Genomic DNA, 26033 nt, shown 5'->3' with positions numbered 1-26033 from the left:
TTATCCTCTATTTACTTTTCAGAAAACCAGGCTCAAGCTCTTTTGCATAAAGAACAACTGTTTTAACGCTTTCCATACTGAGAAACAGAAAGAGACCTCGAGAATTTCTTACTAGGGCTAGTATTGTATGTGCCTATATTTATCTCATCATGTTACATTTCATTTCAAATGCTTTAAGATGCATACACACACAATTACTGTCGCCCATAGGGATTAGGGCCTCGATCCCCTGGGCAACAGTCTAGAGTGGAGTTCTGTACAGACATGTCTGTAGGAAGGGGCTCGGAGATAACATGACAGGGCACTCCCTGTCAAGCTACCTCCCAGCCCCTTCCTACATACATGTCTGTACAGAACTCCACTCTAGACTGTTGCCCAGGGGATCGAGGACCCGATCCCTATGGGCGACAGTAATTGTGTGTGTATGCATCTTAAAGCATTTGAAAGTAGGAACAATGGACTCAGTCAGTGCTCGGATGAAATGATAAAGCAGTCCGAATCTCTCTGTGATGAATTGGGGAAGATTGAGGGGCCCCATATACATGTTAGATTCTCGGTATAGGAGGCTCCAACTTTCCACCTCAAATGAGTTCCATCTGCAAATTTTCAGTTCCAGAGGGTCTGAACTTTTAGCACTGCCAGTATTAATGAACTGTTGATAGCTTAATGGATGCTGAGAAGGTCACGCTGTGGCCCTTTTCCACTACAACATTTGCGATGGCTTAATCGCAAAACCGCAAACCGCTAGTGATTTTAAAATCGCTACGGTTTGCTTTTTAACATAGGAATCGCGGTAGGTAATTTCCACTACCACGATTCATTTTTTACTTGATCGCGATCGCGCTGCGTAACGATTTTTGCCACGATTTTGCTATGCAGTGCATAGCATAGCAAAATCGCGATCGCAAACGTCGGGAAATTGCCGGGAATTTTTTCTTTTGCTGAATCGCAATCGCTAGCGTTCAGCGCGAACGCTAGCGATTGCTAGTGGAAAAGGGCCCTTAGGGTAGAAAGGTTAGGGTTCGGTTAAGTTAATGTTAGGGTGAAATATTGGACTTCTGTTAGTTTTAAGGATAGTTTAGAGTCTAGGATAACATTAGGACTCATTTAAAGGCTTAAAGTGGACCTAAATTAAAAATACAAGATTTCAGAAATAAAATCTATTTTCTAAATTATAATAATAAATAGCAGCCTTTTTTCAGCTGCATGATGACAAATATAAAATATTTTACATTTATTGGAGGAACCCCTCCCTTCCTTTCAAATTGCCGGGATTTTTCCAGCAAACTGGTGGAGTAGATGGTGTCCGGCAATGGAGGAATTGCTAATGGCTGCCCCCAGTATAACCCTAGCTATGAAAAGAGAAGGGTGAAAAGCATGCACTGAAATGATCATAGGTTTGAAGGAGTGTTTATTTATCTTTGTATGTGTCAGAGTGGTGCAACTAAATATTTTTAATTAAAGAAATGTTTGGTTTGGGTCCGCTTTTAGGCTGGGTCCACACTAGACCCGGTTGCAGGACGGACACTGCAGTCCGGATCAGGGGAAGTACCCACCGTACTGCAAACTGATGAAAGTGCATCAGTTTTGCATCAGTTTTGTATCAGTTTCCGTTCAGGTTTTTCCCTGACAGAAAACGTCTCTATCATTAGGAAGGAGTGGGAGGATTTTTTGGGCCAATCATAAAGCTCAGGCTATCCGTTTTCACATCCGTTTTTTGCCTGTGGAGCTGGAGATGCGTTTTCTCATTGCTTTCACTACCCCCTGCGTGTATCCGTGGTCCTGATCCGTTGCGTGAAAATGCAGCAGGTCCGGACCTTCCGTTCAGGTTTTGAAAACGGATCCCCGCAAACGCAGACGGATCCGTTTTTTTACTTGGGTGAGGCTGGCTGCTATTTTAAACATTAGTATCCGGGACTTTGTTTTTCATCAGGTTTGAAAAACGCAGCCACGGATACGTTTCCGGACCTAGTGTGGACCAGCTCTAAGACAACTGAAGTGAGAGGTATATGGAGGCTGCCATATTTATTTCCTTTTAAGCAATACCAGTTGCCTGGCTGTCCTGCTGATCCGCTGCCTCTAATACTTTTAGCAATAGACTCTGCACAAGTAGGCAGCAGAGCAGGTGTTTCTGACATTATTGTCAGATCTGACTGGACCAGCTGCATGCTTGTTTCTGGTGTTATTCAGACACTACTGCAGCCAAATAGATCAGCAAGGCTGCCAGGCAACTGGTATTGTTTAAAATGGAATAGATATTGCAGCCTCCATATATTTTATATACTATTATTGGGTAGTGAGAGGGTTAAAGTGTTAGCGTAGGTAATACTAGTCCCAGGTCCCCAGATGCTTGTGTTTTGCCATCCTCAGACTGGACCAGAACACACCACTTGTGTGAGACACAGCTTCATGGATATGTGTTTTTCTTTCACCTCATTTAGGCCTCTTTTCCACGGACTGTTGAGCTGTGTGCTCAGCGAGCAGTTACCAGGCAGCAGTGAGCAGTTACCAGGCAGCAACAAGCAGTTGCCAGGCAGCAGTGAGCAGTTGTGAGAGTTTAAGAGGCATTTCACTGCCTGTCAACAGTCCATGGACAAGAGGCCTTAATTGTATAGCTGGGTAACGTTGGGGCCTTGTTCACAGTGCGTTCTGTTTGCATTAGCATTCGCGTTGTGCGTTTAACACTTTTTTTTTCAATTCCCGCCGTTTGGGTGGGAACGGCATTTTTTTTGTGAGCGGTTTGTATGCGTTTTTTGGGAGGGCATTTTTTCAGTTATATTTTTGAAGCTTTTAAAAAGCCCTTGCACCAAATAATGCACATTAACATTATTAAAAATTAAATGTGTGTAATCTGTAGCATAAATAAGGGGAGTCTTACCTGCAATGGTTTGTGGGTTGTGGAGATGACTATAGCCATTGAGGATGAGTTGCTTGTTCTTTTGTGTGTTGTCTTCATGAGTAGAAGGGCCCGGCCTCGTCAGTACTGGGTGCATCCTGTGAATGTCAGCAGAGATGTCATGGCTCAATGTCACTCAATTTACCTTGGTTTGTGTGGTGACCCTTACAAAATGTTGTGTATACACCTGGTTGATTATAGTCAGGTGGTTTTCAAATGTTATTTTGCATGCGTTTCTGTAGTACCATGTGTAAGGTATTTAATGTCCCCTCATAATAGTTGTTTTAGTCAAATCTCACCATAATGAACACCAACTTCCTTACCAACAGCTATAGGCTTATAAAAATGAAAAAGCACCTCTAGTGTGAACGAGCTCTAATGGTAGAGAACCATTCCACAAGACTACATAGACAGAAGGCCTTTTATTGGGGACCATGATAACTGGACAGCATAGGGTCCTTTCACATGGGCATCTGGCAGGCGGTAAATTCACCGCCTGACATCTGCTCTCTTGCACCGGACAGGCACTTGTTAGCTCGACATGTCACGTTCCTCCACCGCCCAGTAACACCAAAGCGTGTCAATGATAGAGACGTGCAAGGCTACAACTGCTGCAATTCAGCTGCATTTAAATTGCAAGACCAGGGCCTGTTGTAGACTTTTTGCTGCTAGAGGCAAACTGGAGCGCCCCCCTGATTTGGAATGATCACACAACACTTGACAATTTGCTCTGCTACATTCAATGTTCTCACATGACATGCTGCAGCTCAACACAATAATGGCCTCATTTCACTAAGTTTATCTCCTGTCTTTAATAACTCTTCTGTGCTGTTTCTACAGTTATCACCATAGTGATAACTGTAGAAACAGCTCAGAAGAGTTACTAACCCTCCTGGCGGTCTATTAAAAACAGCCAGGGGGCAGCACAGCCGTTTTTTGATTATTATTTTTTTAAATCATGTAGCGAGCCTAGGGCTCGCTACATGATAGTCGCTGTGCAGCGGCATCCCCCTACCCTCTTCGATCGCCTCCGGCGATCAGGAAATCCCGTTCAAAGAATGGGATTTCCTGGAGGGCTTCCCCCGTTGCCATGGCGACGGGGCGGGATGACGTCACCGACGTCATGGACGTCGTGACGTCTAAGGGAGTCCCGATCCACCCCTCAGCGCTGTCTGGCACTGATAGGCCAGGCAGCGCAGGGGTCTAGGCGGGGGGGCTCTGCTGCGACGCGGATAGCGGCGATCGGTATGCAGCAAAAAAATTTGTGCAAATCGGCCCAGTGGGGCCTGAGAAAACCTCCTGCGCGGCTTACCCCGAACTACGTTCGGGTTACCGCCAGGAAGGTTAAAGACAGGAGATAAGCTTAGTGAATTGAGGCCATTAGCACACTGGCTGGCTGTGAGTCTGTGACTAACAAACTGCTCACCCTCAGCCAGTCGGCCGTCCTCCATTCCTCCCCAGTCAGGAGAGCAGTGCCACCTCCTCCCTTCTGCTGTGCAAGTCAAATGAAACACTGCTGCTCTCCATGCCTCCCACCTCCTCACTCACTGTCGGGCTCCTCACACAGCACAACAAGCTGTTTTTCCCCAATGATGACCTCTTCACCTTGCTCGCTCTCCTCTTCATTCTCTTCCTACTCTGACTGCATGCTGTAAGTGTAAACACAGTACAAACATGCTGCCCCTGTAATCTCTGCTACCTGATGCAAGTGTTTCACCTTGCTTCAAGAGAGAACCAGCTCTGCCTTACACTAGTACGAAGTATGACGCATAATGAGTCTATCACGTCTGTTGCGAGTGGAAATATACAAGTTTTTGCCAAATTTCTTGTGTGCTTTTTTGTGTCTGCATTAGATTATATTTACCCCCTAAGTTTGGATGATGTTCAGCCAGTTCCCGTCTAGGCCTGAGATTTACTGGTGTAATTTCATTTTGTGACTGTCAGGCACCCTCTTAATTATTCCCTTTCATCTAGCGAAATGGAAAATTTTGTTGCAATCTGAGGGTCTGACGTTGCCCTAAAGTGAACCGTGCCGTGAATGAGAGACGTTTCCCTCGGGAAGACGCTCTTCTCACGCTGGCCAAACAAACACTGTTTTCCTAATGGTTACCAGAGAGTGGGAGTTTTTATTCGTCACCAAAAATGTCATCAGTAAACTATCACCATGTCACTTTGCTGATGGAATGTACACTGGTGCGCCAGCGGTCCTACAAAGCTAGAAGTGACGGTGATGGGAGACGGACAGGGGAAATGCCACTCCGCGGGGAAGCTAAGGGGACACAGAGAGAGAAATAATAGGAAGAAATCTAACTTTTTAAATATAGCAAATGGAAAGGACATGAAGGGAGGAAAGCTTTAGGAGAGAGTAGTGTGTTCAGGGCCGGTTCTAGACTGTTAGAGTTCTGCAGTGGTGGATGAAGAGAATAGAGGCCTGTGCCTGATGTGCCTGGCATAGTATGATGCCCGGTGTTTGTGCAGAGAATGAGCTGGCAGCGCCCCCTCCCTCTGCAGGAAGTGTACATTATGCTCCAGGCATCGCCGTGCTGGCACAGTACAGTCCTGCTCAGGAAGAGACAGGGTAATGTTATATTTGCTTACTTCATAGTAATATGTTTCCTCTGTTCATTCCCTCAGCTGAGTTTCGTTAGCTAATATCACGCTTGCGTTGTCTTCCAGAGAACTTCTGCTTTCATATCGTGATGTCATAGCCGGGTTAGGACACTTTCAGCATAGTTGCATTTACTAAGCATAATAAGGGACAGTTGATTTTTTTTTTTTTTAGTGACTGTACGTCGATTGCACTTTGCAATTTAATTGGGGAAATGAGAATCGCATCCCAATCGCTTGGAAAATGCTACATGCATCGCGTTTGTGCTTTTATCCTAATCACAAGGCTGCAGTGTGAATAGGAATCCATCGCCATAACAACGCTTTGCTGATCACTGGTGATCCTTGTCTGCCGCTACTGGCCACAGAAGAGGACTGCCACCTTACTACCACCAATTAGATGACAGCAGCTCTCTTCACAGCTCTAGCAACAAAATCCTCTGGTCAAATTCTTACCCAGTTAGGCCCAGTGCACACCAAAAACCTCTAGCAAATTATGTCAAATGCTAGAGGTTTTTGGAGCAGATTTCAGGGCGATTCTAGGCATGTTTAGAGAGGTTTTCTAAACATGCCTGGCGTTTTTTGGAGTGTTTTTGTGTAGCAGATGTCATATTGTTACAGTAAAGCTGTTACTGAACAGCTTCTGTAACAAAAACGCCTGGAAATCCGCTCTGATGTAGCGTTTTTCAGATCAGTTTGAGCTTTTCCTATACTTTACATTGAGGCAGAAACGCTTCTGCAAACCGCAAAAATGCTGCAGGAGCCACGTTTGCGGTTAGCGTTTTCACAGGCGGCAGCGGTTTTGAAAACGCTACCAAAACCGCTTGGTGTGCACCAGGCCTGACAGTTTGTAAATATCTGGGGAAAGAAACACCAGCAGCTGCTGCAGTACACAGGCAAACTATACGCCTCTATTCATTCCTCTCATGCTAGGTACACACCATACAATTTTTTGACAGATTTACTGTCAATTGGATTATTTCCAACATGTCTGATCTGATTTCCGATTGATTTTCCGTTCACTTCTATGGAAAATTGATTGGAAATCAGATCAGACCTGTTGGAAATAATTGATCTGACAGGAAACCCGTCTGTCCATTCACCTTTCCAAGAAGCTCTGATGAAATCTCCCCTGCTCTCTTCCTGTCTGGCTGGGCAGACTTGTCCTGTTTTGGATGAACTGCTTATTAATTATTTGCAGTGTAAACTAGCAGTGCAAATAGCGCCTTACTAATGGACAGGTTCCAAGTGCTGCCAACATAATTAAAGGAGGACTTTGCTCTAATGAGACAGTAGCGTACTGTTTTGTGTTAAGTTCACTGAAAAGCCTAGTGCAGCGATCACACTTTTGCTCTGTGCATGCATCTTCCTGCACTGCAGGGGGTGCTCTTGCACAGACCTCCCATGCAATTCACATTGTCTCTGTTTTTATCTGAGTCTGCACGGGTTTCCTCCGTGCGCTTGCGTTTTGTTCCCACATCCCAAAAGCGTACAGATAAGTTCAGGGCTGTGGAGTCGGTACAAAAATCTTCCGACTCCAACTCCGACCCCTCAGTTTATGAAACCACGACTCCGACTCCAACTCCGACTCCGGGTACCCAAAATGGCTTAGACTCCGACTCCTCGACTCCGACTCCTTAGTCTAATACTTAACAGGGCTGTGGATTTTGTACAAAAATCATCCGACTCCGACTCCTGACTCCGACTCCTCAGTTTATTAAATCAACGACTCCGACTGCAGCTCCGACTCCGGGTGCCCAAAATTGCCCCGACTCCTCGACTTCGACTCCAGTTCCGACTCCACAGCCCTGGATAAGTTAGCTGGCTACCCCTCTAAACTTGTCCCTAGACTATGATTATTGATTTCATGCTGGAAATCGAGGGTAATATGCTGCCACCACTCTCCGTACTGAAAATTAGTTGGAGAGACCTCCGAAAGCTAATTATTCCTAAAAATCTAGCCAAATCAACAATTTACAAAAATAAAATAAATGCGGTAGTGTGTCTCCAGTGACATAGCAATAGGGGGTGCAGAGGTTACGACCGCATAGGGGCCCCGTACGGCTCTCTATCAACTGCAGTATTAGCTCTTTATTGGTCCTGTACTGCTAATATTCACTTCTATAGATGCTTTAATCTTAGTTATCCTTAACAAACTGTTCCCCATCCCCTTCTTGCACCTCTGACACTGTTGTCCTTGGCAGGTTATGGTGCACCTTATTATTTGTTATGTATATAGTGCTTGGGGGGATCCCTTGTAAAGCTCACACTGGGGCCCATAGCTCCTTAGCTACACCACGGTGTCTCCTTTTTTTAGGACATAGAGTTCTAGCTTAGATCTAAATAATCAGGTAACAAGGGCAAACTGGAACAATTAAATTTTGTTATAAAATTATTTATCGTTTATTATTAAACTATACACACAAAATATACATTGGAGCTGGCAAATAACTATATGTGGCAGCTGAACACATTGGTTGGATAGAATAAGTAAGGGATGAGAAATGAAGTATATGAAGGACCAGGACCAGAATGGGCAATGGCAACTCAGAGGAAGATGTAATTCAGAGGGTCTGGCAATTGCTGGATCCCTGAATTACTCTTGTGCGGGGTGCGCACTATAGCATTAGTACAAATGACCTACTTTGCTAATTTTTATGTCTATTCTGTGTTGGGAGGGATTTAACTTTTGCGTGACTGAGGGCACTTTGTGGTTCGGTAATAATATGCATTTCGTGATTTCTTCGGTAATCGGTATTGCCGAGATCACGGAGGCTTCACAGTGGGTATCTGACTTTTTCTTTTATCTCTGCTGACAGGTCTACTTTCTATACCCCAAGAGCCCACCAAATGTACCCCATTTCCCCACCTCCCAAGGGTAAGATTACCATGTGTTCAGATGCCAGGCTGTAATCCAAGCTGCCTGCGTTTAATAGAGTATTTTTGGTTTTCATCTTTTTTTTTTTAAAGGGAAAAATGATTTCCCCAGCTTTCATCAAACTGTCATTCGTAATGAGATGGTCTTTTGATGAAAGCTGAAATACAGGATGGCCTTTTTTTTTCTTCCACCTCAATGGAAACCATTTCTTTATCGCCGTTTCATTAAACACAGCAGCATTATCAATTAATCAATCGCCTAATGGTTAAACAACTATTGTATATAAGCTGCCTGCAAGTCATCAGTTGTAGATATTTATAACAAACTGAAAAAGCATTTATGTGATTCTTACCGAAAAAAAAAAAAAACAATGATTCTAGGACAGTCAGACCCGGCGTATCTGGAAAGTATTCCCCAGTTCACCACATCCCCATCAGCACCTACCACTGTGTTTAAATCAGGGGCGTAACAATAGACCCTGCAAGGGATGCAGCTGAAGGGGGGCCCAGAAGCCACAGGGGGCCCTGTCCTGAGAGACTGACAACTAAGGGCAAGGAGGGAAACAAATTTCTGCTCTTGTGCTCTTTGCACAATTGTTCTAATAACTGCGTCTGCTCAGCTACTGATAAGGAATCATACAAAGTTTTGCAGACAAAGATTTCGCATGAACGGCCTGGTGGAGGGGGATGGGGTTAACCTCCTGAGGTAGATATCTAAATTTGGCCATCAGGAGAGAGTTAGGGATTGTTTCCACTAGTGCGAATTCGCATGCATTTTCTGCATGCAGATTTGCATAACCAATACAAGTTAATGGACCTGTTTCCACTAGCAAAAAAAATCTGTGCGCAGGGCTATGCAGAAAAAAATCTGCACAGCAGAGCCATCAGAATCCGTACACCGCAAGCATAGTGTGCGATTTGCATGTAATGCAATTAATAGGAGAATCACATGCATTTTTGCCATGCAAATTTTCCATGCGAATTCACGTACGTTTTCACGTAAAAATAATGTAAAAGCACAGGCACTGACATGGTTAAAATCGCATACGTACAAAAATACGTGAAAACGTGTTCATTTTTGCATTGAAATTTGCATACAAACGCGTACGAATTTGCATCCACATGCAAATTTGTTTACGCGTTTTCTGCAATGGAATCGCACCGCACTAGTGGAAACGTAGCCTTAGTGCTTGAAGTCACTGCTAGATTCACGTGCTGCAAAACTTCTGTATGCACCTTACTGTTGTCTATAGTAAATGTATTAGTCATTGACTGGTGTTTAAACAATGAGACCTGATAATGGATTGCTTAGAACTATAATACAGATCTTGAGGGTAAAGATCCAGTCTGTTTATGAGTAGTTACTCACAGAGCATAGGCATGTGTCTGCTGAGCAAGTATCTGCCTATCTCCCCTCCTCTCCTTGTTTAACTCCTTCCCCCTCCCTCTCTCCTTCGCTTATCTGCCTTTCCCCTTCTTCTGCTTTCTGACAAACGGAAGCAGCGTGGTCAAACTGAAGGGAACTGGCTAACCAGCCAGTAACCTACTACCGCTACATCTTGTTTTGACTCAGGATTTCAAATGCAGGAGGGGTGTCCTGCAGGGTTCTCGAGAAATACAGCAGAAAACTTTTTCCTTTGCAGTATTTTGGTTGAGCTTCTGCACTTGGGATCTGCACCTTCTAGCTGTGCACAGGACACCTGTCGAGTCTTGCCTTGGAGAACTCTGAACTGACTTCACGACTTAACCCACAGCCGGGTGGAAGAGCCAGGAATGCAGGGGAATTGGGAATAATATTCTTTTTACTCTTGTGAGATGTCTGAATTGCAGTCTCCTGCTTCTGATCACGCACCCATCTTCGCAATTTCCCTGTGTTATTATTTCCCAGGATGCCTAGGGAGCGGGAATAAATTCTATACATTCTGAGAAAAACAGGATCAGCCTGCAGAGAAACAGGAGCCTTCTCTTCATACTGTCCTGTACCAGCATCTCTCATACCAGCATCTCCTGCAACTTGGCCACCACCACCGTTATCCCCAGAAGACCAGTCATACCTGTGGAAATATATATTGTTTCTGATTTTTGCCTGCCATGGAGGAGTCGTCCACGCAGACCGCTTCTGTCCAGAAAAAGGGAATGTTACCTTCGATTCCAGAGTCAACACCTAAGATGACCACACCGGAGGATGACGCTTTTCTTCCAGGGATGATCCAGCCACCGGCGCCACGGCCTAAGCTACAGGAACGAAGTCCTCAGTCGCCTATCTTCTTTCCTTGTTCTTCTCCGACGTACCTGAAGAAACTGCGCATCAACAGAAGCATTCGGGAATTCCGGAAACACCGGAGTTTACAGTTTTGGTGAGGGTGATCTTCAAAATATTTCATTCCTGCTCATCACTTATCCTAGTTCAGAATATTTCACTTTTACTTGGACCCGTGCCCCCGAAGCACCGTTTTCATTGCACCGGGTGCAACGTTTACAGGGCAGTGGGTGTGACGTTATCCTCGCACTGCGCCCTATCAACGGCTGCGCGCGCGCACTGCGCTGGGCTGTGCGCGATGTGCGGGCGCAAACCACCTAACTCCGTGGTTTGCGCCCACTAGATCTTAAGGCACACTAACCGGCTTAGCGCCGGTTAGTGAATCAAGCCCTAAGTCTGTTGCGTCACAACATGATGCATCAATGTTCATTTGGGGATTTCAAATTGAGTGCGGTGTGGCGGCTTTCGACACAGTAACACACAGCATGTGATGCGTTAATTGGGTAACGTGTACCTTTTCAGTGGCTGTGAGACATACTTTCATGCAAGGGGTGATTGTTTTTTTTTTTTGGCAGCAACTATATCGCAACGCAACCTGCACAGTGTGAAATGAGCCTTATCTTACTTGATTACAAAATATTTCACTTATACTTATCTTACTCTGGTGCAAAATACTTCTTAATATTACTCTAGGGCCAAATACTTCATTCATTATTTTCATATGCTAGTTCAGAATATTTAACTTTTATCTTACTCTACATGAAGTCGTCTTTTGAAATATCAGTCCACCAAGACTCTGACAATAGTGTTCTAGCTTTCTATACAAAAATGTTCTCTGTTAACCAGCTGTGAGCTAATAAACCTGCAAACTCGGCTAAGTGGCTCTTTAAGCCAGTACAAATTTGCATGGAAAGTCAGAGCTGAAGCTCATCTCTGTCAGGCTGTGCAGTTGAGTGGAGGTCACCCCTGCCACCGCTGGACCTCCTCCACCCAACGAGAATGAGGTCCAGAGCTAAAAGGATAACGCACAATCCCTCCCACATTGGCAGTAGGTTCTTCAACCTGCTCCCCTCAGGCCACCGCTACAGGACCATTCCTATTACAACCTCCAGGCACATGAGAACCTTCTTCCCCCAAGCAGTCCTCCTCCTGAACTCAAGCCCCCTCATTAGCAAAACCTCCCTTACCTCTCTGGAAGCCTTGCATGACTGAACCCATGCCTTCATTTCTATGTGTGTGTCTTCAATGTCAATCATTCTTTTTCTTTTATTTGCACTATGACAGAATGCCATGTGTACAAGCAATTCCGACTGTGATGACATCACAATTCCTGAATTAAGTTGATTCATTATTCAGTTCTGCAGTGGAGGCTGATGGGCTACAGGTTGACACAGGCTGGTAGGCTACAGGGTGACACAGGCTGATAGGCTACAGAGGCTGATAGTCTACAGGGTGACACAGGCTGATAGGCTACAGAGGCTGATAGGCTACAGGGTGACACAGGCTGATAGGCTACAGGGTGACACAGGCTGATAGGCTACAGAGGCTGATAGTCTACAGGGTGACACAGGCTGATAGTCTACAGGGTGACACAGGCTGATAGGCTACAGGGTGACACAGGCTGATAGGCTACAGGGTGACACAGGCTGATAGGCTACAGGGTGACACAGGCTGATAGGCTACAGAGGCTGATAGTCTACAGGGTGACACAGGCTGATAGGCTACAGGGTGACACAGGCTGATAGGCTACAGGGTGACACAGGCTGATAGGCTACAGAGGCTGATAGGCTACAGGGTGACACAGGCTGATAGGCTACAGGGTGACACCGGCTCTGTGTGTTTCCTTAGGCTGACACAGGCTTTTTAGTCTGCAGGGTGACACAGGCTCTGTGTGTTTCTTTAGTCTTAAAGCCGTGAATTCCCTCTATTCTAGTTTCCAGATCCCCTCTCATTGCCTTCAAGTTCCGCTTCTTCTTCTGCTCTCTGCCTAATACAAAGTAAATAGCAAATCCAGCAGTTGGAGCCCACATCACGTCTTCCTCATCTCCTCGTCTTTCTCATTAGCTTTTCCCTGTTTTCTTAACTTCTTATTTAGGACGTGTTTCAATGAATCTCTGTTCTGAGCTGTTTGAGGCAGCAGGAGGTATAGTAGAACCCACCTGGCACTGGCCATCAGTATGCTGTGTGTGGCAATCATATTCCGGTTTATTCGAGGGCTGCAATTCTGCACCTTTTTCCTGGAGGTCAGTTCTATTGCAGGATGGGACATCACTGATATCCACCCTTAGTAGTGATGACCACAAATTTTGCATAGTCGTAATTTTGCAACGTAATGTGCAATTATGATGTGAAATTTCAATGCAAAGTTTCGGGAAAATTCGTAATAAATGTTGCTTGTAAACTTATTCCATCCATAATTTCGCGTAATTTCGTGTTGACTTGGCGGTTAATAGCAACGCCCCCATACATGTGACCATCACCAAAATACTACACATGTCAAAAAGACCTTGTAGTTCAAAAAACAAAACAAAAAAAAGAGTTTACAAAGGAAACATGGTTTATAAACTGTAATTTTTCTGAGTTTAAAAACCATTTTTCCTCTATAATTTTTTGGACTTGTTCTCAGAATTCTTAACTTCTGTAGCAATTTTGGTGGCAATAGCATGTATGGGGGTTTTGCTATTCACTGCTGAAGTCTGCACCAAATTACATTAACATATGTATACATCACTTGAATTTACAAATGGTAATTAGCCGATTATGATCATCAGTAACCCTGAGCCCAGCCTGCTGCAGATACTACGAGAGTTTTCAGGATGAAGACGGAATACATCCTAGACTCTAAAGCAAATGGGCACTTTCACAGAGTTACCTTCTGTACCCATCCACCGAGCATAAAGTAAATACAACAAATGACTGCGCTGATATACAATTAGGGTGAATATAGATGACAGGTGGTGCGCTGCTCTCCTCAATCAGTCAACAAAATATCACACAATAGTTGCGCCCTAGGAACTCAGCAAACACAGGTCATCCACACACAGTGTAGATGATAATGGTCAATATGGCACTCCTCTTCTAGCAGAAGGACTAGTGATCCACTTCAGTGAGATACCACCACCACACCCCAAGCAGTGGCCATTCACCGTTAATATATGACCCTCAGTCAGATGGGTCTTCAGCGCTTATGGGGTCATCTGGCCACCCCTTGCCATATAAGGAATGCTCGTCCTGATCACCCAAAACGTATTGCTGGTTCTTTGCACCTCAAAAAAGACATACCAGAGCTCCCATAGCGTAAAATTGTAAAACCATTTTAATGATAAAAAGATTGCACACTTACAAACATGGCCGTGTTAGGATCGCTCAGAGTTTACAGGGGTTTGTAAGATTAATGGGCTATAGGTGTGTTATAACTGCAAATTCAAGCGTCTGACAGTCTCAGGGATCAATGTTTATAGAAAGTGGGGAGTCCCAGTGGGTAGAAGGGTCCATCAAGCCCCTTATATAAAAGTCCAGCCATGATAACCGATTTTCCATACAAGACTCAACCCTCTAAGGATATATATCCAACATCTTTTATTGCATTTTAGTTGCGGTAATACAGCATAACACCAGCTCAAAGTTTCGGGTCTGTCGCCCTTTGTCAAGTGCTATAGGTTTGTTATAAACCAGCAATTTAACCTCTGTATCCTATAGAGCCGTAGAAAGGTCTACCTTTCATTGATGCAGTCAAAGGCCGCCTGAAACAGATGTCTGCCGGCAAGATTATGGTTCTGTAATATTAATGGGCTATAGATATGTTATAAACTAGCAATTTTCACCTCTATATCCCATAGAGCCATATAAATAATCTCCCCTTATTTGATGAAGTCAACAGCAGCCTAAAACAGCTGTCTGCAGGCAGGATTTTATGGCTCTAAGATTAATGGACTATAGGTGTGTTATAAACCAGCAATTCTGGGACTGGCTCCTCAGGAATATAAAGAAATAATTTGCATGCTTTCTCACTGAAGCAACGCATTATTATATTTCATATACATTTTTTTCAGCAAGATGAAACTTTTTGTTCCTTTTGCTTGCTACTAAAACCTTAGTGGTTGTTATTCTCCATGCCTTAACTGGGGGTCCTGTTGCACCATATACAGTATATGTCCTGTAGTACCTTGCAAGACCTAAAGCTATAGCAGTGATGGCTAACCTTGGCACTCCAGCTGTGGTGGAACTACAAGTCCCATGAGGCATTGCAATACTCTGACAGCTCTAAGCATAACTCGGGGAGGCAGAGGCATGATGGGATTTGTAGTTTTGTCACAGCTGGAGTGCCAAGGTTAGCCATCACTGAGCTATAGTAACCCATACCTTGAATAATAGCACAGCTTAAAACAGCAGGTCAGTGGTTGTGGTTCTCCATGACTTACCTGGGTACCTTGGAAAACATCTACCCCACAAGTCCTTCCTTAGAGCTGTAGTAAACTAGTTGTGATTGGTGCATATTCAATCCACATACAATTTACATGAAATTTGAATACAAGTAGAACTTATTTGCATCTCATTGACCATCTCTACTAAGTAGGGAGAACCCTCTGATTAGTCCAGAGGCTTCCTGTGTCCTCCTAAAATCCACTGTTGCTGTGTAGGGATCCTTTGAACATATCCAACCAGAGCTTGTCAGATATGTTCTTGTGGCTGCGCTCCCCCCTCCATGTACGAATGCAGCTGCACAGCGCATACACGAGTACAGCCGTGCCTGCGTAGTTAGCCGTGGCCGCTCATCTGTTAAAGAGGAACTCCAGTGAAAGTAACATAATGAACAAAAGTGCTTCATTTTTACAATAATTATGTATAAATGATTTAGTCAGTGTTGCCCATTGTAAAATATTTCCTCTCCCTGATTTACATTCTGACATTTATCACATAGTGACATTTTTACTGCTGGCAGGTGATGTCAGTGGAAGTAGCTGCTGCTTGCTTTTTTGTCTGTTGAAAACAGCTGTTATTTCCCACAATGCAAAAAGGCTCCCACAGTGTGATATAAGCACCCTGGTCCTGACATCACACTGTGGGAGGGGTTTCACCACAATATCAGCCATACAGAGCCCACTGATACTCAGTTTGAGAAAAGGATTAGATTTCTCATGGGAAAGGGCGCATCAGCTACTGATTGGGATGAAGTTCAATTCTTGGTCACGGTTTCCATATACATGGCTCTAATAGTGTCACGAGTGCTGCTCCCCTGGAATTAGTACCGGTAGAATTTACCAGCCATTCCTGCATCAGGTCCAGTGAGAATTTACATTCCCAAATTCATAAAGAGAACCGGAGACGTTGGAAAAAAGCTTTTATACATACCTGGGGCTTCCTCCAGCCTCATAAGCCTGGGTCGCTCCCACGCCGCCGTCCTCCCCTGGCTCTATCCGCCGGTACCGGGTCCCGTACACTTTCGGCCAGTTGACGCAAGCGCAGTGCGTCACTTGCGGCGGACGCGGCCAATTGTACGCAAGAGCAGGGACTCCTCCATATCCTTACGCCTGCGCCGCCATACTACGCAGGTGCATGTGTAAGGATATGGAGGGAGTCCCTGCTCTTGCGTACAATTGGCCGCGTCAGCTGGAAGTGACGGGACCCGGTAGTGGCGATAGAGGCAGCGGAGCACGGTGGCGTCGGAGCGATCCAGGCTTATGGGGCTGGAGGAAGCCCCAGGTATGTATAAAAGCTTTTTCATTTTTTCAGTACTGTTCATCTGTGGTTCCCTTTAACCCTTTCAGGGAGAAAAATAAAAAAAGGAACACATCCTAGTTATATGCAGAAAGGGCATTGTACACACACCTAGATCATCACGTCACATGTCAGTTCAGGTATGAATATAATTAACATTTTACCCCTAAAAAATCCTATTGAGAGTAGAGGTCCGCTTTAAAGGAAACCTGAGGCGTGAATTACTGGTGTATTTATACGTGGGCTCCCTCGCCATCCTTTTCGGCCTGCTCCATTCTTTTGCTAAGTACCCCACCCCCCTGCGCTAATCTGGCCGGCCACGCTCTTCTGCGCATGTGCGGCTCGGGCATGGGAGCAAGGTGGGGGCGTGCGCACGGCTGGCCTCCACTGGCCAGATTACCGGGAGTATAGCAAGTGAACGGAGTTCCTGGAGAGGGCGGCGAGGGTACCTCCGCACCTCATGGGGCTGGAGAAAGCCCCAGGTAAGTATAAATACACATCATTCACATTTCTGGTACACTTTAAGGCTGTACATTAAGTCTATGGGGAAAAATGTCATTTTTTCTTTACTATACATGTCAGTTAGTCAGAATATCTATTTGACAGCTACACATTGCTAGTGAATTGGCAGACAGCCTTGAGAAAAGGGAGGTTTCTATGTGTCATTAGCAGTGTGATGGCAGCCAGCCTAGTCATTGCTGTAGCTGCACAATACAGTCATCTGTTAATATCCTGTTATTAAACATACCTGGAGGTGTTGGCTTTTGTGTCTTGTGCCGCTGCTCTGTCCTGTACAAATATGGGTGGGTCCTAATCTCATCGCACCATGGCCACAACAAGCCAAGTTCCTATTGGCTGCTTTGCTTACAGCTATCCTTATTTGTCAGTTTATAAACTATTTGTATTTCCTTACAGTAGTCAGTCCAAAACTGTGTATAAAAGCTATAGTTGGATATGGCTGAAATATAGGAGTCTTTTTTTGTGTGTGCTTTACCAAGACCACATTAAAGGGAACCTTAACTGAGAGGGATATGGATGTTTCCTTTTAAACAATACCAGTTGCCTGGCTGTCCTGCTGATCTCTTTGGCTATAGTAGTGTCTAAATCACTCACCTGAAACAAGCATGCAGCTAATTTAGTCAGGCTTCGGTCAGAAATATCTGAACTGCATGCTTGTTCAGGGTCTGTGGCTAAGATTATTAGAGGCTAAAGGCTCATACACACATCAGACTATAGTCTTTGGAAAATGAAAGATCACAGACCAATCTTACCACCCTTCATGTAGTTTGAGAGCCATACCTACACAGTCTATTCTATGGAGCTGAACTCCCCATCAGAAAAAAAAATCTTGGCAAGATGCTGCACACACAGATGCTGTACAGACACAAAAGATCAGTATCTGCAAAAGATCTGCTCCTGCCAAAAATCCATTCCTGCAAATTGCAATGATAGTCTATGAGATCTGCAGATCATCATACACACATGATTTAATTGACATTCATCTGCAGATCAAGCAATCAACCGCAGATCTGAAAATCCATCCTGGTGGATCTGATCTGCAGATGAATGTCAGTTAAATCATGTGTGTATGATGATCTGCAGATCTCATAGACTATCATTGCAATTTGCAGGAATGGATTTTTAGCAGGAACAGATCTTTTGCAGCTACAGATCTTTTGTGTCTGTACAGCATCTGTGTGTGCAGCATTTTGCAAAGATTTCTGTCTGATGGGGAGTTCAGCTCCATAGAAAAGACTGTGTAGGTATGGCTCTCATACTACATGAAGGGTGGTAACATTGGTCTGTGATCTTTCATTTTCAAAAGACTATAGTCTGATGTGTGTATGCACCTTAAGGATCAGCAGGACAGCCAGGAAATTTGCATTGTTTAAAAGCAAATAAATGTGTCAGTCTCCATATCCATCTCACAGCAGATTCAGCTCTCAGGCCTGGTGCACACCAAAAAACGCTAGCAGATCCGCAAAATGCTAGCAGATTTTGAAACGCTTTTTCTGTAGCGTTTCAGCTAGCATTTTGCGGTTTTGTGAAGCGCTTTTGGCGTAGTAGATTTCATGTATTGTTACAGTAAAGCTGTTACTGAACAGCTACTGTAACAAAAAACGCCTGGCAAACCGCTCTGAAGTGCCGTTTTTCAGAGCGGTTTGCGTTTTTCCTTTACTTAACATTGAGGCAGAAACGCATCCGCAATCCAAAATCTGCAGCAGCCCGGGAGTATGCGTTTCTGCAAAACGCCTCCCGCTCTGGTGTGCACCAGCCCATTGAAATACATTACCCTAGCGGATCCGCACCCGCAAGCGGATCGCAAACCGCAGCAGAACCGCTCTGGTGTGCACTAGGCCATAGTCAAACTTGCTGTAAGCTGAGACTTTGAGGAGAGTCACATGATCAATGTGCAGCCACAGGAAAGCACAGATCGGTTAGTGGTCACAGGAATGAAATTCAGGAGGAAATACTAAACTCATCTCCAAATATCTGGCCACTGAGTTGACTTTTGATGATGAATTGAAAAACACATCTTTAGTATGTATAGACAGTATACTATGTATGTATAATATGTATAGTTTAGTAAGTCTAGTATAAGCATGCAGACCTCGGTTTATTCTGAGGGAAGGAAAGGCAGGTGTACTGTAAATCAAGGCCGCATATATACTTTTTTTTGACCCTAGGCCAAATATATTGGTGCTCCCCTTCCATGTACAGCAGCGCCCTCCCATTCCATGTGCAGCCCCCTCTTCCATGTGTAATATCCATGTACAGCAGCCCCTCCCATTCCATGTGCAGCCCCCATTCCATGCGTATCATCCATGTACAGCAGTGCCCCTCCCATTCTATGTGCAGTCCCCTCTTCCATGCGTATCATCCCTGTACTGCAGACCCACCCATTGCATGTGCAGCCCCCTCTTCCATGGGTATCATCCATGTACAGCAGCCCCTCCCATTCCATGTGCAGCCCCCTCTTCCATGGGTATCATCCCTGTACTGCAGACCCTCCCATTCCATGTGCAGCCCCCATTCCATGCGTATCATCCATGTACAGCAGCGCCCTCCCATTCCATGTGCAGTCCCCTCTTCCATGGGTATCATGCATGTACAGCAGCCCCTCCCATTCCATGTGCAGCCCCCTCTTCCATGCGCATCATCCCTGTACTGCAGACCCTCCCATTCCATGTGCAGCCCCCTCTTCCATGGGTATCATCCCTGTACTGCAGACCCTCCCATTCCATGTGAAGCCCCCATTCCATGCGTATCATCCATGTACAGCAGCGCCCTCCCATTCCATGTGCAGTCCCCTCTTCCATGGGTATCATGCATGTACAGCAGCCCCTCCCATTCCATGTGCAGCCCCCTCTTCCATGCGCATCATCCCTGTACTGCAGACCCTCCCATTCCATGTGCAGCCCCCTCTTCCATGTATATCATACATGTACAGCAGCGCCCCTCCCATTCCATGTGCAGTCCCCTCTTCCATGTGTAATATCCATGTACAGCAGACCCTCCCATTCCATGTGCAGCCCCCTCTTCCATGGGTATCATCCATGTACAGCAACCCCTCCCATTCCATGTGCAGCCCCCTCTTCCATGTGCATCATCAGCAGCGCCCCTCCCATTCCATGTGCAGTCCCCTCTTCCATACGTATCATCCCTGTACTGCAGCCCCTCCCATTCCATGTGCAGCCCCCTCTTCCATGCGCATCATCCCTGTACTGCAGACCCTCCCATTCCATGGGCAGCCCCCTCTTCCATGTATATCATACATGTACAGCAGCGCCCCTCCCATTCCATGTGCAGCCCCCGCTTCCATGTGTAATATCCATGTACAGCAGCCCCTCCCATTCCATGTGCAGCCCCCTCTTCCATTGGTATCATCCATGTACAGCAACCCCTCCCATTCCATGTGCAGCCCCCTCTTCCAAGTGCATCATAAGCAGCGCCCCTCCCATTCCATGTGCAGCCCCCTCTTCCATACGTATCATCCCTGTACTGCAGCCCCTCCCATTCCATGTGCAGCCCCCTCTTCCATGCGTATCATCCCTGTACTGCAGCCCCTCCCATTCCATGTGCAGTCCCCTCTTCCATACGTATCATCCCTGTACCGCAGACCCCTCCCATTCCATGTGCAACCCCCTCTTCCATGCGCATCATCCCTGTACTGCAGACCCTCCCATTCCATGTGCAGCCCCCTCTTCCATGCGTATCATCCCTGTACTGCAGACCCTCCCATTCCATGTGCAGCCCCCTCTTCCATGCGTATCATCCCTGTACTGCAGACCCTCCCATTCCATGTGCAGCCCCCTCTTCCATGCGTATCATCCCTGTACTGCAGACCCTCCCATTCCATGTGCAGCCCCCTCTTCCATGCGTATCATCCCTGTACTGCAGACCCTCCCATTCCATGTGCAGCCCCCTCTTCCATGCGTATCATCCCTGTACTGCAGACCCTCCTATTCCATGTGCAGCCTCCTCTTCCATGCGTATCATCCCTGTACTGCAGACCCTCCCATTCCATGTGCAGCCCCCTCTTCCATGCGTATCATCCCTGTACTGCAGACCCTCCCATTCCATGTGCAGCCCCCTCTTCCATGCGTATCATCCCTGTACTGCAGACCCTCCCATTCCATGTGCAGCACCTCTCTTCCATGCGTATCATCCCTGTACTGCAGACCCCTCCCATTCCATGTGCAGCCCCCTCTTCCATGTATATCATCCCTGTACTGCAGACCCCTCCCATTCCATGTGCAGCCCCCTCTCCCATGCGTATCATCCCTGTACTGCAGACCCTCCCATTCCATGTGCAGCCCCCTCTTCCATGCGTATCATCCCTGTACTGCTGCCCCTCTCTTCCATTCACAGCTCTCTTGGATATCTGCTTCCCATTTCATGTGTTGCTGCCCATTTACAGCCTCTTCTTTCATATGTAACAACCCCTCCTTCATGTCCAGGTGCCTTCTTGGGCTGCAGCCGCATCAAGGCCCGAGCCTTTGTGGTCTCTCCAGGAATCCGGCCCTGCTGTAATTGTTTTAATAATTACTGACTTTAGTGAATTCTCGCTGCTATTAGATTGTGACAGGCCAGTTTTTGGCCTTGTGTTGTTTCTCTGTAGAATAGGGCTTTCCTGTGTGAAGATGCCGTGTTTCCTGCTCAGGCAGTACACGGTATCTCTGATTTACTGATGACCTAAATGATATCACACAGATGGGGAGATATGTGGCGTGGAGAGACGTGGAGAGACGGTTCCCAGCACTCTGCGTTACACACAGCGCCTTGTTTATCAGCACTTGTTGAGCTTGTCATACATTACATGCATTACCCACCCTAGAAATTACCTGTGCCGTGTGGATGTAAGTAGCGTGTATTTATCCACCCACTCTATTCCATGTATTCCTAACGTAAAGCACAGATATGTATGTGTTTTCTGCCGTGGCTTTAGCTCTGAACTCTGCATTGTAATGTGAGTCGGAGTTGTGCAGCCCAGTGTTGTCTGAAGCTAGTTTGCTTTGCAGGGCCGGACAGGCTGAATGTATGCTGCATCCCGGAAGAGATGCATGAAGAGATGGAAGCTTCATACAGTACACAGACCAGATGGCTGATTGTAGTCATCTCTGCCGGGAATCTAGTGTGTGTACAGCGCCCCTGATGTCTCGGCGAGAGATGCAGATCGTGGGATCATTTCATCTAAGCCGGGGGTGTCAAACTCAAATACAAAGTGGGCCAAAATTGAACACTGGGACCAAGTTGTGGGCCAACCTCAATGTCTACTGGCCACTTTATAAAGTTCGCTGGTGTCTAATACCCCCCCCCCCCAACCCCTATACAGTTCCCTGGTGTCTAGTGACCCCCTCCCTCCTTGTACAGTTCCCAGGTGTCTAATGCTTCCCCAACCCCTATACAGTTCCCTGGTGTCTAGTGACCCCCTCCCTCCTCGTACAGTTCCCGGGTGTTGAGTCCTTTCCCCTCCCCCATATGCCTTCCCTGGTGTTCTAGGGCTACACCTCCAATATAGCTTCCCTGGTGGTCTAAAGGGGGCCAAACATAATGCAAAGTGGGGAAACTTGAGGGCCAAATTTAATGGCTCTGAGGGCCAGATTTGGCTCGCGGGCCGGAGTTTGAAATGTATGATCTAAGCACAGCTTAAGGCTATTGTCCCCCGGCTTACCCCTCTTGCTCACTCCGCTCTTGATCCTAAATATGAGTTTTTCTTTCAATCTGAGTGATCTTTTTGAATGTATATATTATCGTTCGCTAAAAATGACACCTTCAATGGGCACCATAAAAGTGTGTACATGAGCAGGTGATTTTATAAGATCTGCTCACAGCCCATGTGCGGCCACGCCCACGTCACTGTGACTGTATACAGAGAAAAGGAAGTGCAGCAGCGTCCCTAAAAACATCTTCAAAAAGCCCTCAAAACTCACCTCTTCAAGGAGGCCTAACCCACCCCACAATCCCCTCCCTCTATATCAGGGTTCAGGAACCTTTTTAGCTGAGAGAGCCATAAACGCCACATACTTTAAAATGTAATTCCGTGAAAACTATACAATATGTTTCAAACTAGGACAGTGCACATGCGCAGCAGAGGGCTCACGTCCCTGTTGCCATGGTGTTGTGTATACAGTTGATCCTCCGGGCAACGGGAGTGTCGGACATGTCTTCAGCTTCTCTTGCTGAAGACGTGTACGACACTTCCGCTACCCAGAGGATCAAAACATCTGCAATTTCCCTGAGAGCTAGACAGGAGAAATGCAGACTAACCGCTTGTACAATTATCCAGCTGACTTCGGGGTTGATTCACTTTGTAGGATGAGATTCCCGCACTTTGGCCCAATAGGCTGCTTGTCAAGTGACAGACAGCCTATTGGGCCAATCAAAGTGTGAGGATCTCGTCCTACAAAGTCACTAGACCCAACCGGATCCAGGGTGAGACAATTGGAGCAGACGTTCGTTTTAGAGTAGCGCGAGTGAGTTAGTAGTACATGCTACAGCAGTAGCATGCCTACTTTGAAAAATTGTACTTGCGCTGTCACACTTCGCTGCGCTGCTTGAGCAGTGTAGCTTAGTGAAGCAACTCCTAACTGTGAGCCAGATGTAGCCATCAAAAGAGCTACATCTGGCTTCCGAGCCATAGGTTCCCTACCCCTGCTCTATATTGTAAGCCTTTGGCAGGACCCTCCCTCCTTTGTGTATCCTACTTGATTGAACACTCCACCCAGAGTGATGTGTACTATTCCATGTGCAGCCCCCTCTACTATCTGTATTATTAGGACCAGGGCTGGTCCTAGACTTTTTGTTGCCTGATGCAACAAAAGTGCTTCACCTTGCTTCATGACATAACCAGCCCTGATTGGGACCACCACTCCAGTGTATGATCTGGCATTGTATTACATGCTGTATGGTGTTGTGTATCTTATTGCTTCTTACCTGTATTGTGCTGTCGGTCACCCCTGTTATCATTGTCTGTCATCCTATGCATTGTACGGCGCTGCGTAATATGTTGGCGCTATATAAATCCAATAAGTAATAATAATAAAAAAGGAAGAGGTAGGTAATGTTTAATGATGCCTAATGGAATCTTTGCAATGCACAGCCACCCTCGAGGCAACATGCTGCAAAGGAATGGCACCAGCAAACATGTCTATGCAATAATCTATATACTACAGCATTTGCATTATATTGTAGCTCTGTTGAGGACATATTTTACGGCACATAAGCTCACTATGATCCCAGAGCATGTTGGGGTATCTGTGAGTGACTTTGATTCCTGCTAACACCCAAATATGGTGTTTCTGTAGCACGTTATCACTTGTTACACATTGCACAATATTCTTGGCACATGTTGGTACAGTTTGCAGACAATACACTTATCACAAATCTGCTTGGCAAAGTTAATGCTCAGTGTCGCAGAAAAATAATTATCATAGAAGAATCAACATTATTGCCACATCGCAGACTAGCCCCTATCTAATCTCTTCCCCTCCCACAAATAAACCGTTCTGTGTGTCATTCAAGACTACAGTAGTTCACACTACAAATGCAAAACACGAATCATGATCGCAATCACAATTTTGCAGCGATTTGCATTGTGATTTCCGCTCAACAGAATGAGAATCACATTGCAATCGCCCCCAAAGCACTGCATGCACTGATTTGCAAGTCGCAAACGCTGCAGCGAGAATGATCCCATAGGGCAGTGATCTGCAAACTTGGCTCTACAGCTGTTAAGGAACTACAATGCATTTGCCTTTATCAATCATGACTGTGGCTGTCAGACTCCTGCAATGCATTGTGGGACTTGTAGTTCCTTAACAGCTGGAGAGCCAAGTTTGCAGATCACTGCCATAAGGGTACATTAGGAACAGCACTTTGCTGGTCGCCGGCGCACTTTGACTGGCCCAATAAGCTGCCTGTCAAGTTTCCTGTCAAGTGACAGGCAGCCTATTGGGTCAATCAAAGTGCGGGGATCATGTATTTAAAGTGAATAGACCCGCAGGGGCTCAGGGCAGGACAAGTGGAGCTCTCATCATTGCCAATTAGCAGGCATAAGTTCACTATGCTACTCTGATAAGGCACGTTAACTCTGTTAAGCGCGCAGTAAGATTAGCAAAAGGAGATGGCGAGTGTTATAGGAGGTAACACTCGCTATTTCTTATGGTGAATCAACCTCAATATGAGCCATACAGAGTCCCTGATGATCCATTTGAGAGAAGGAATACATTTTTCTTGGGAACGGAGGTATCAGCTACTGATTGGGATGAAGTTCAGTCCTGGGTTATGGTTCCTCTTAAAAGGATAAGCTCTACCTTTTATCAGAAATGTAAATCACATCTACCACTACATTAGCCGTTTTTTTAGGGCCCGTTCTCACCTGAGCGGGAATCGCGCGATTCCCGCTCACGGCAAACCGCTGGCGGTTCTGCAAAAACCGCTACACAATGTAGCGAGTGGCAGTGTTTTCACTGCCGCGGTTGCGGTTGGCGATAACCGCAACCGCGCTGCATGCAGCGGTTTGCCGGCGACGAGCGTTCCGCGATTAGCGATCGTGATTAGCGTGCTAAGCACGCTAATCGCGATTGCTCCAAAACCGCCGCAGTGTCCAGTGATTTTTCCGCGCTAATCGCGGGAAAATCACTCCCGCAAAACGGCGTTCTGCGATTATAAGTGTGAACGGGCCGTAAATGAATGTTGATAAATATCTGTGGGTACTAGCCTACAGATGCTGTAATACTGGTAAAGGAAATGAGAAAAAAAAACGCCTGGAAACCATGGCAACAGTATACGCTTCGATATTTAAGAATTTCCAGAATCCTCAGCAGTATGTTTCTGTGAATTAGTTCACATGTCTGCACAAAGCAGGATGTAACACTTTACACATTCCTTCCAGCCCCTACAGTGTCTCTAGGCTTATGAAAATAAATCTTTACACGAGGCAGGGGGTGCACGATTGTGAGGATGCCGGCGAAGCTCACTTTGAAATTAAACCCATTCACTTCCAGAGTTCCGTTAACCCCTTCCTGCCAGGAATGCACCTGCAGTGATCACATGCACCACTCTAGTGCAGACACAGGTGTGTCATTATAGGGCAGGTTGTTAAAGTACTTACACTTTAATAAGGTGCTGTTGTAAATATGTTTTCCTTTTATAGGGAAAGTGTATCAGTGT

The 26033-nt window shown here is 45.9% G+C and overlaps 1 protein-coding gene and 1 long non-coding RNA gene across 5 annotated transcripts in view; one reads left to right on the top strand and one right to left on the bottom strand.

Annotated features, from left to right (window-relative positions):
- The window catches only part of LOC137562739 (uncharacterized), a 69890-nt gene extending 52710 nt beyond the window's left edge, over window positions 1-17180 (bottom strand). Inside the window, exons 1-3 of the long non-coding RNA XR_011030179.1 lie at window positions 17107-17180; window positions 10524-10672; window positions 2879-2994 (exon numbers count right to left, since the gene is read on the bottom strand). This is a non-coding gene — a long non-coding RNA (uncharacterized lncRNA). The remainder of the gene's footprint in view (window positions 1-2878; window positions 2995-10523; window positions 10673-17106) is intronic.
- The window catches only part of PDE4A (phosphodiesterase 4A), a 479899-nt gene that overhangs the window by 232245 nt on the left and 221621 nt on the right, over window positions 1-26033 (top strand). Inside the window, exon 1 of one of the 4 annotated variants that reach the window (XM_068274378.1) lies at window positions 10457-10737. The exons of the other annotated variants lie outside the window; for them this stretch is intronic. Within the exon in view, the coding sequence (XP_068130479.1) occupies window positions 10472-10737 (266 nt within the window). The 5' untranslated portion in view covers window positions 10457-10471. Of the gene's footprint in view, window positions 1-10456; window positions 10738-26033 lie in introns of those variants that run through there. 4 annotated transcript variants of the gene reach the window in all.

The sequence above is a fragment of the Hyperolius riggenbachi genome, chromosome 3 (assembly GCF_040937935.1).
Source record: "Hyperolius riggenbachi isolate aHypRig1 chromosome 3, aHypRig1.pri, whole genome shotgun sequence".
NCBI lineage: Eukaryota > Metazoa > Chordata > Amphibia > Anura > Hyperoliidae > Hyperolius > Hyperolius riggenbachi.
The sequence above is the reverse complement of the archived record's forward strand: the minus strand, read 5'-3'. Positions and strand labels throughout refer to the sequence as shown.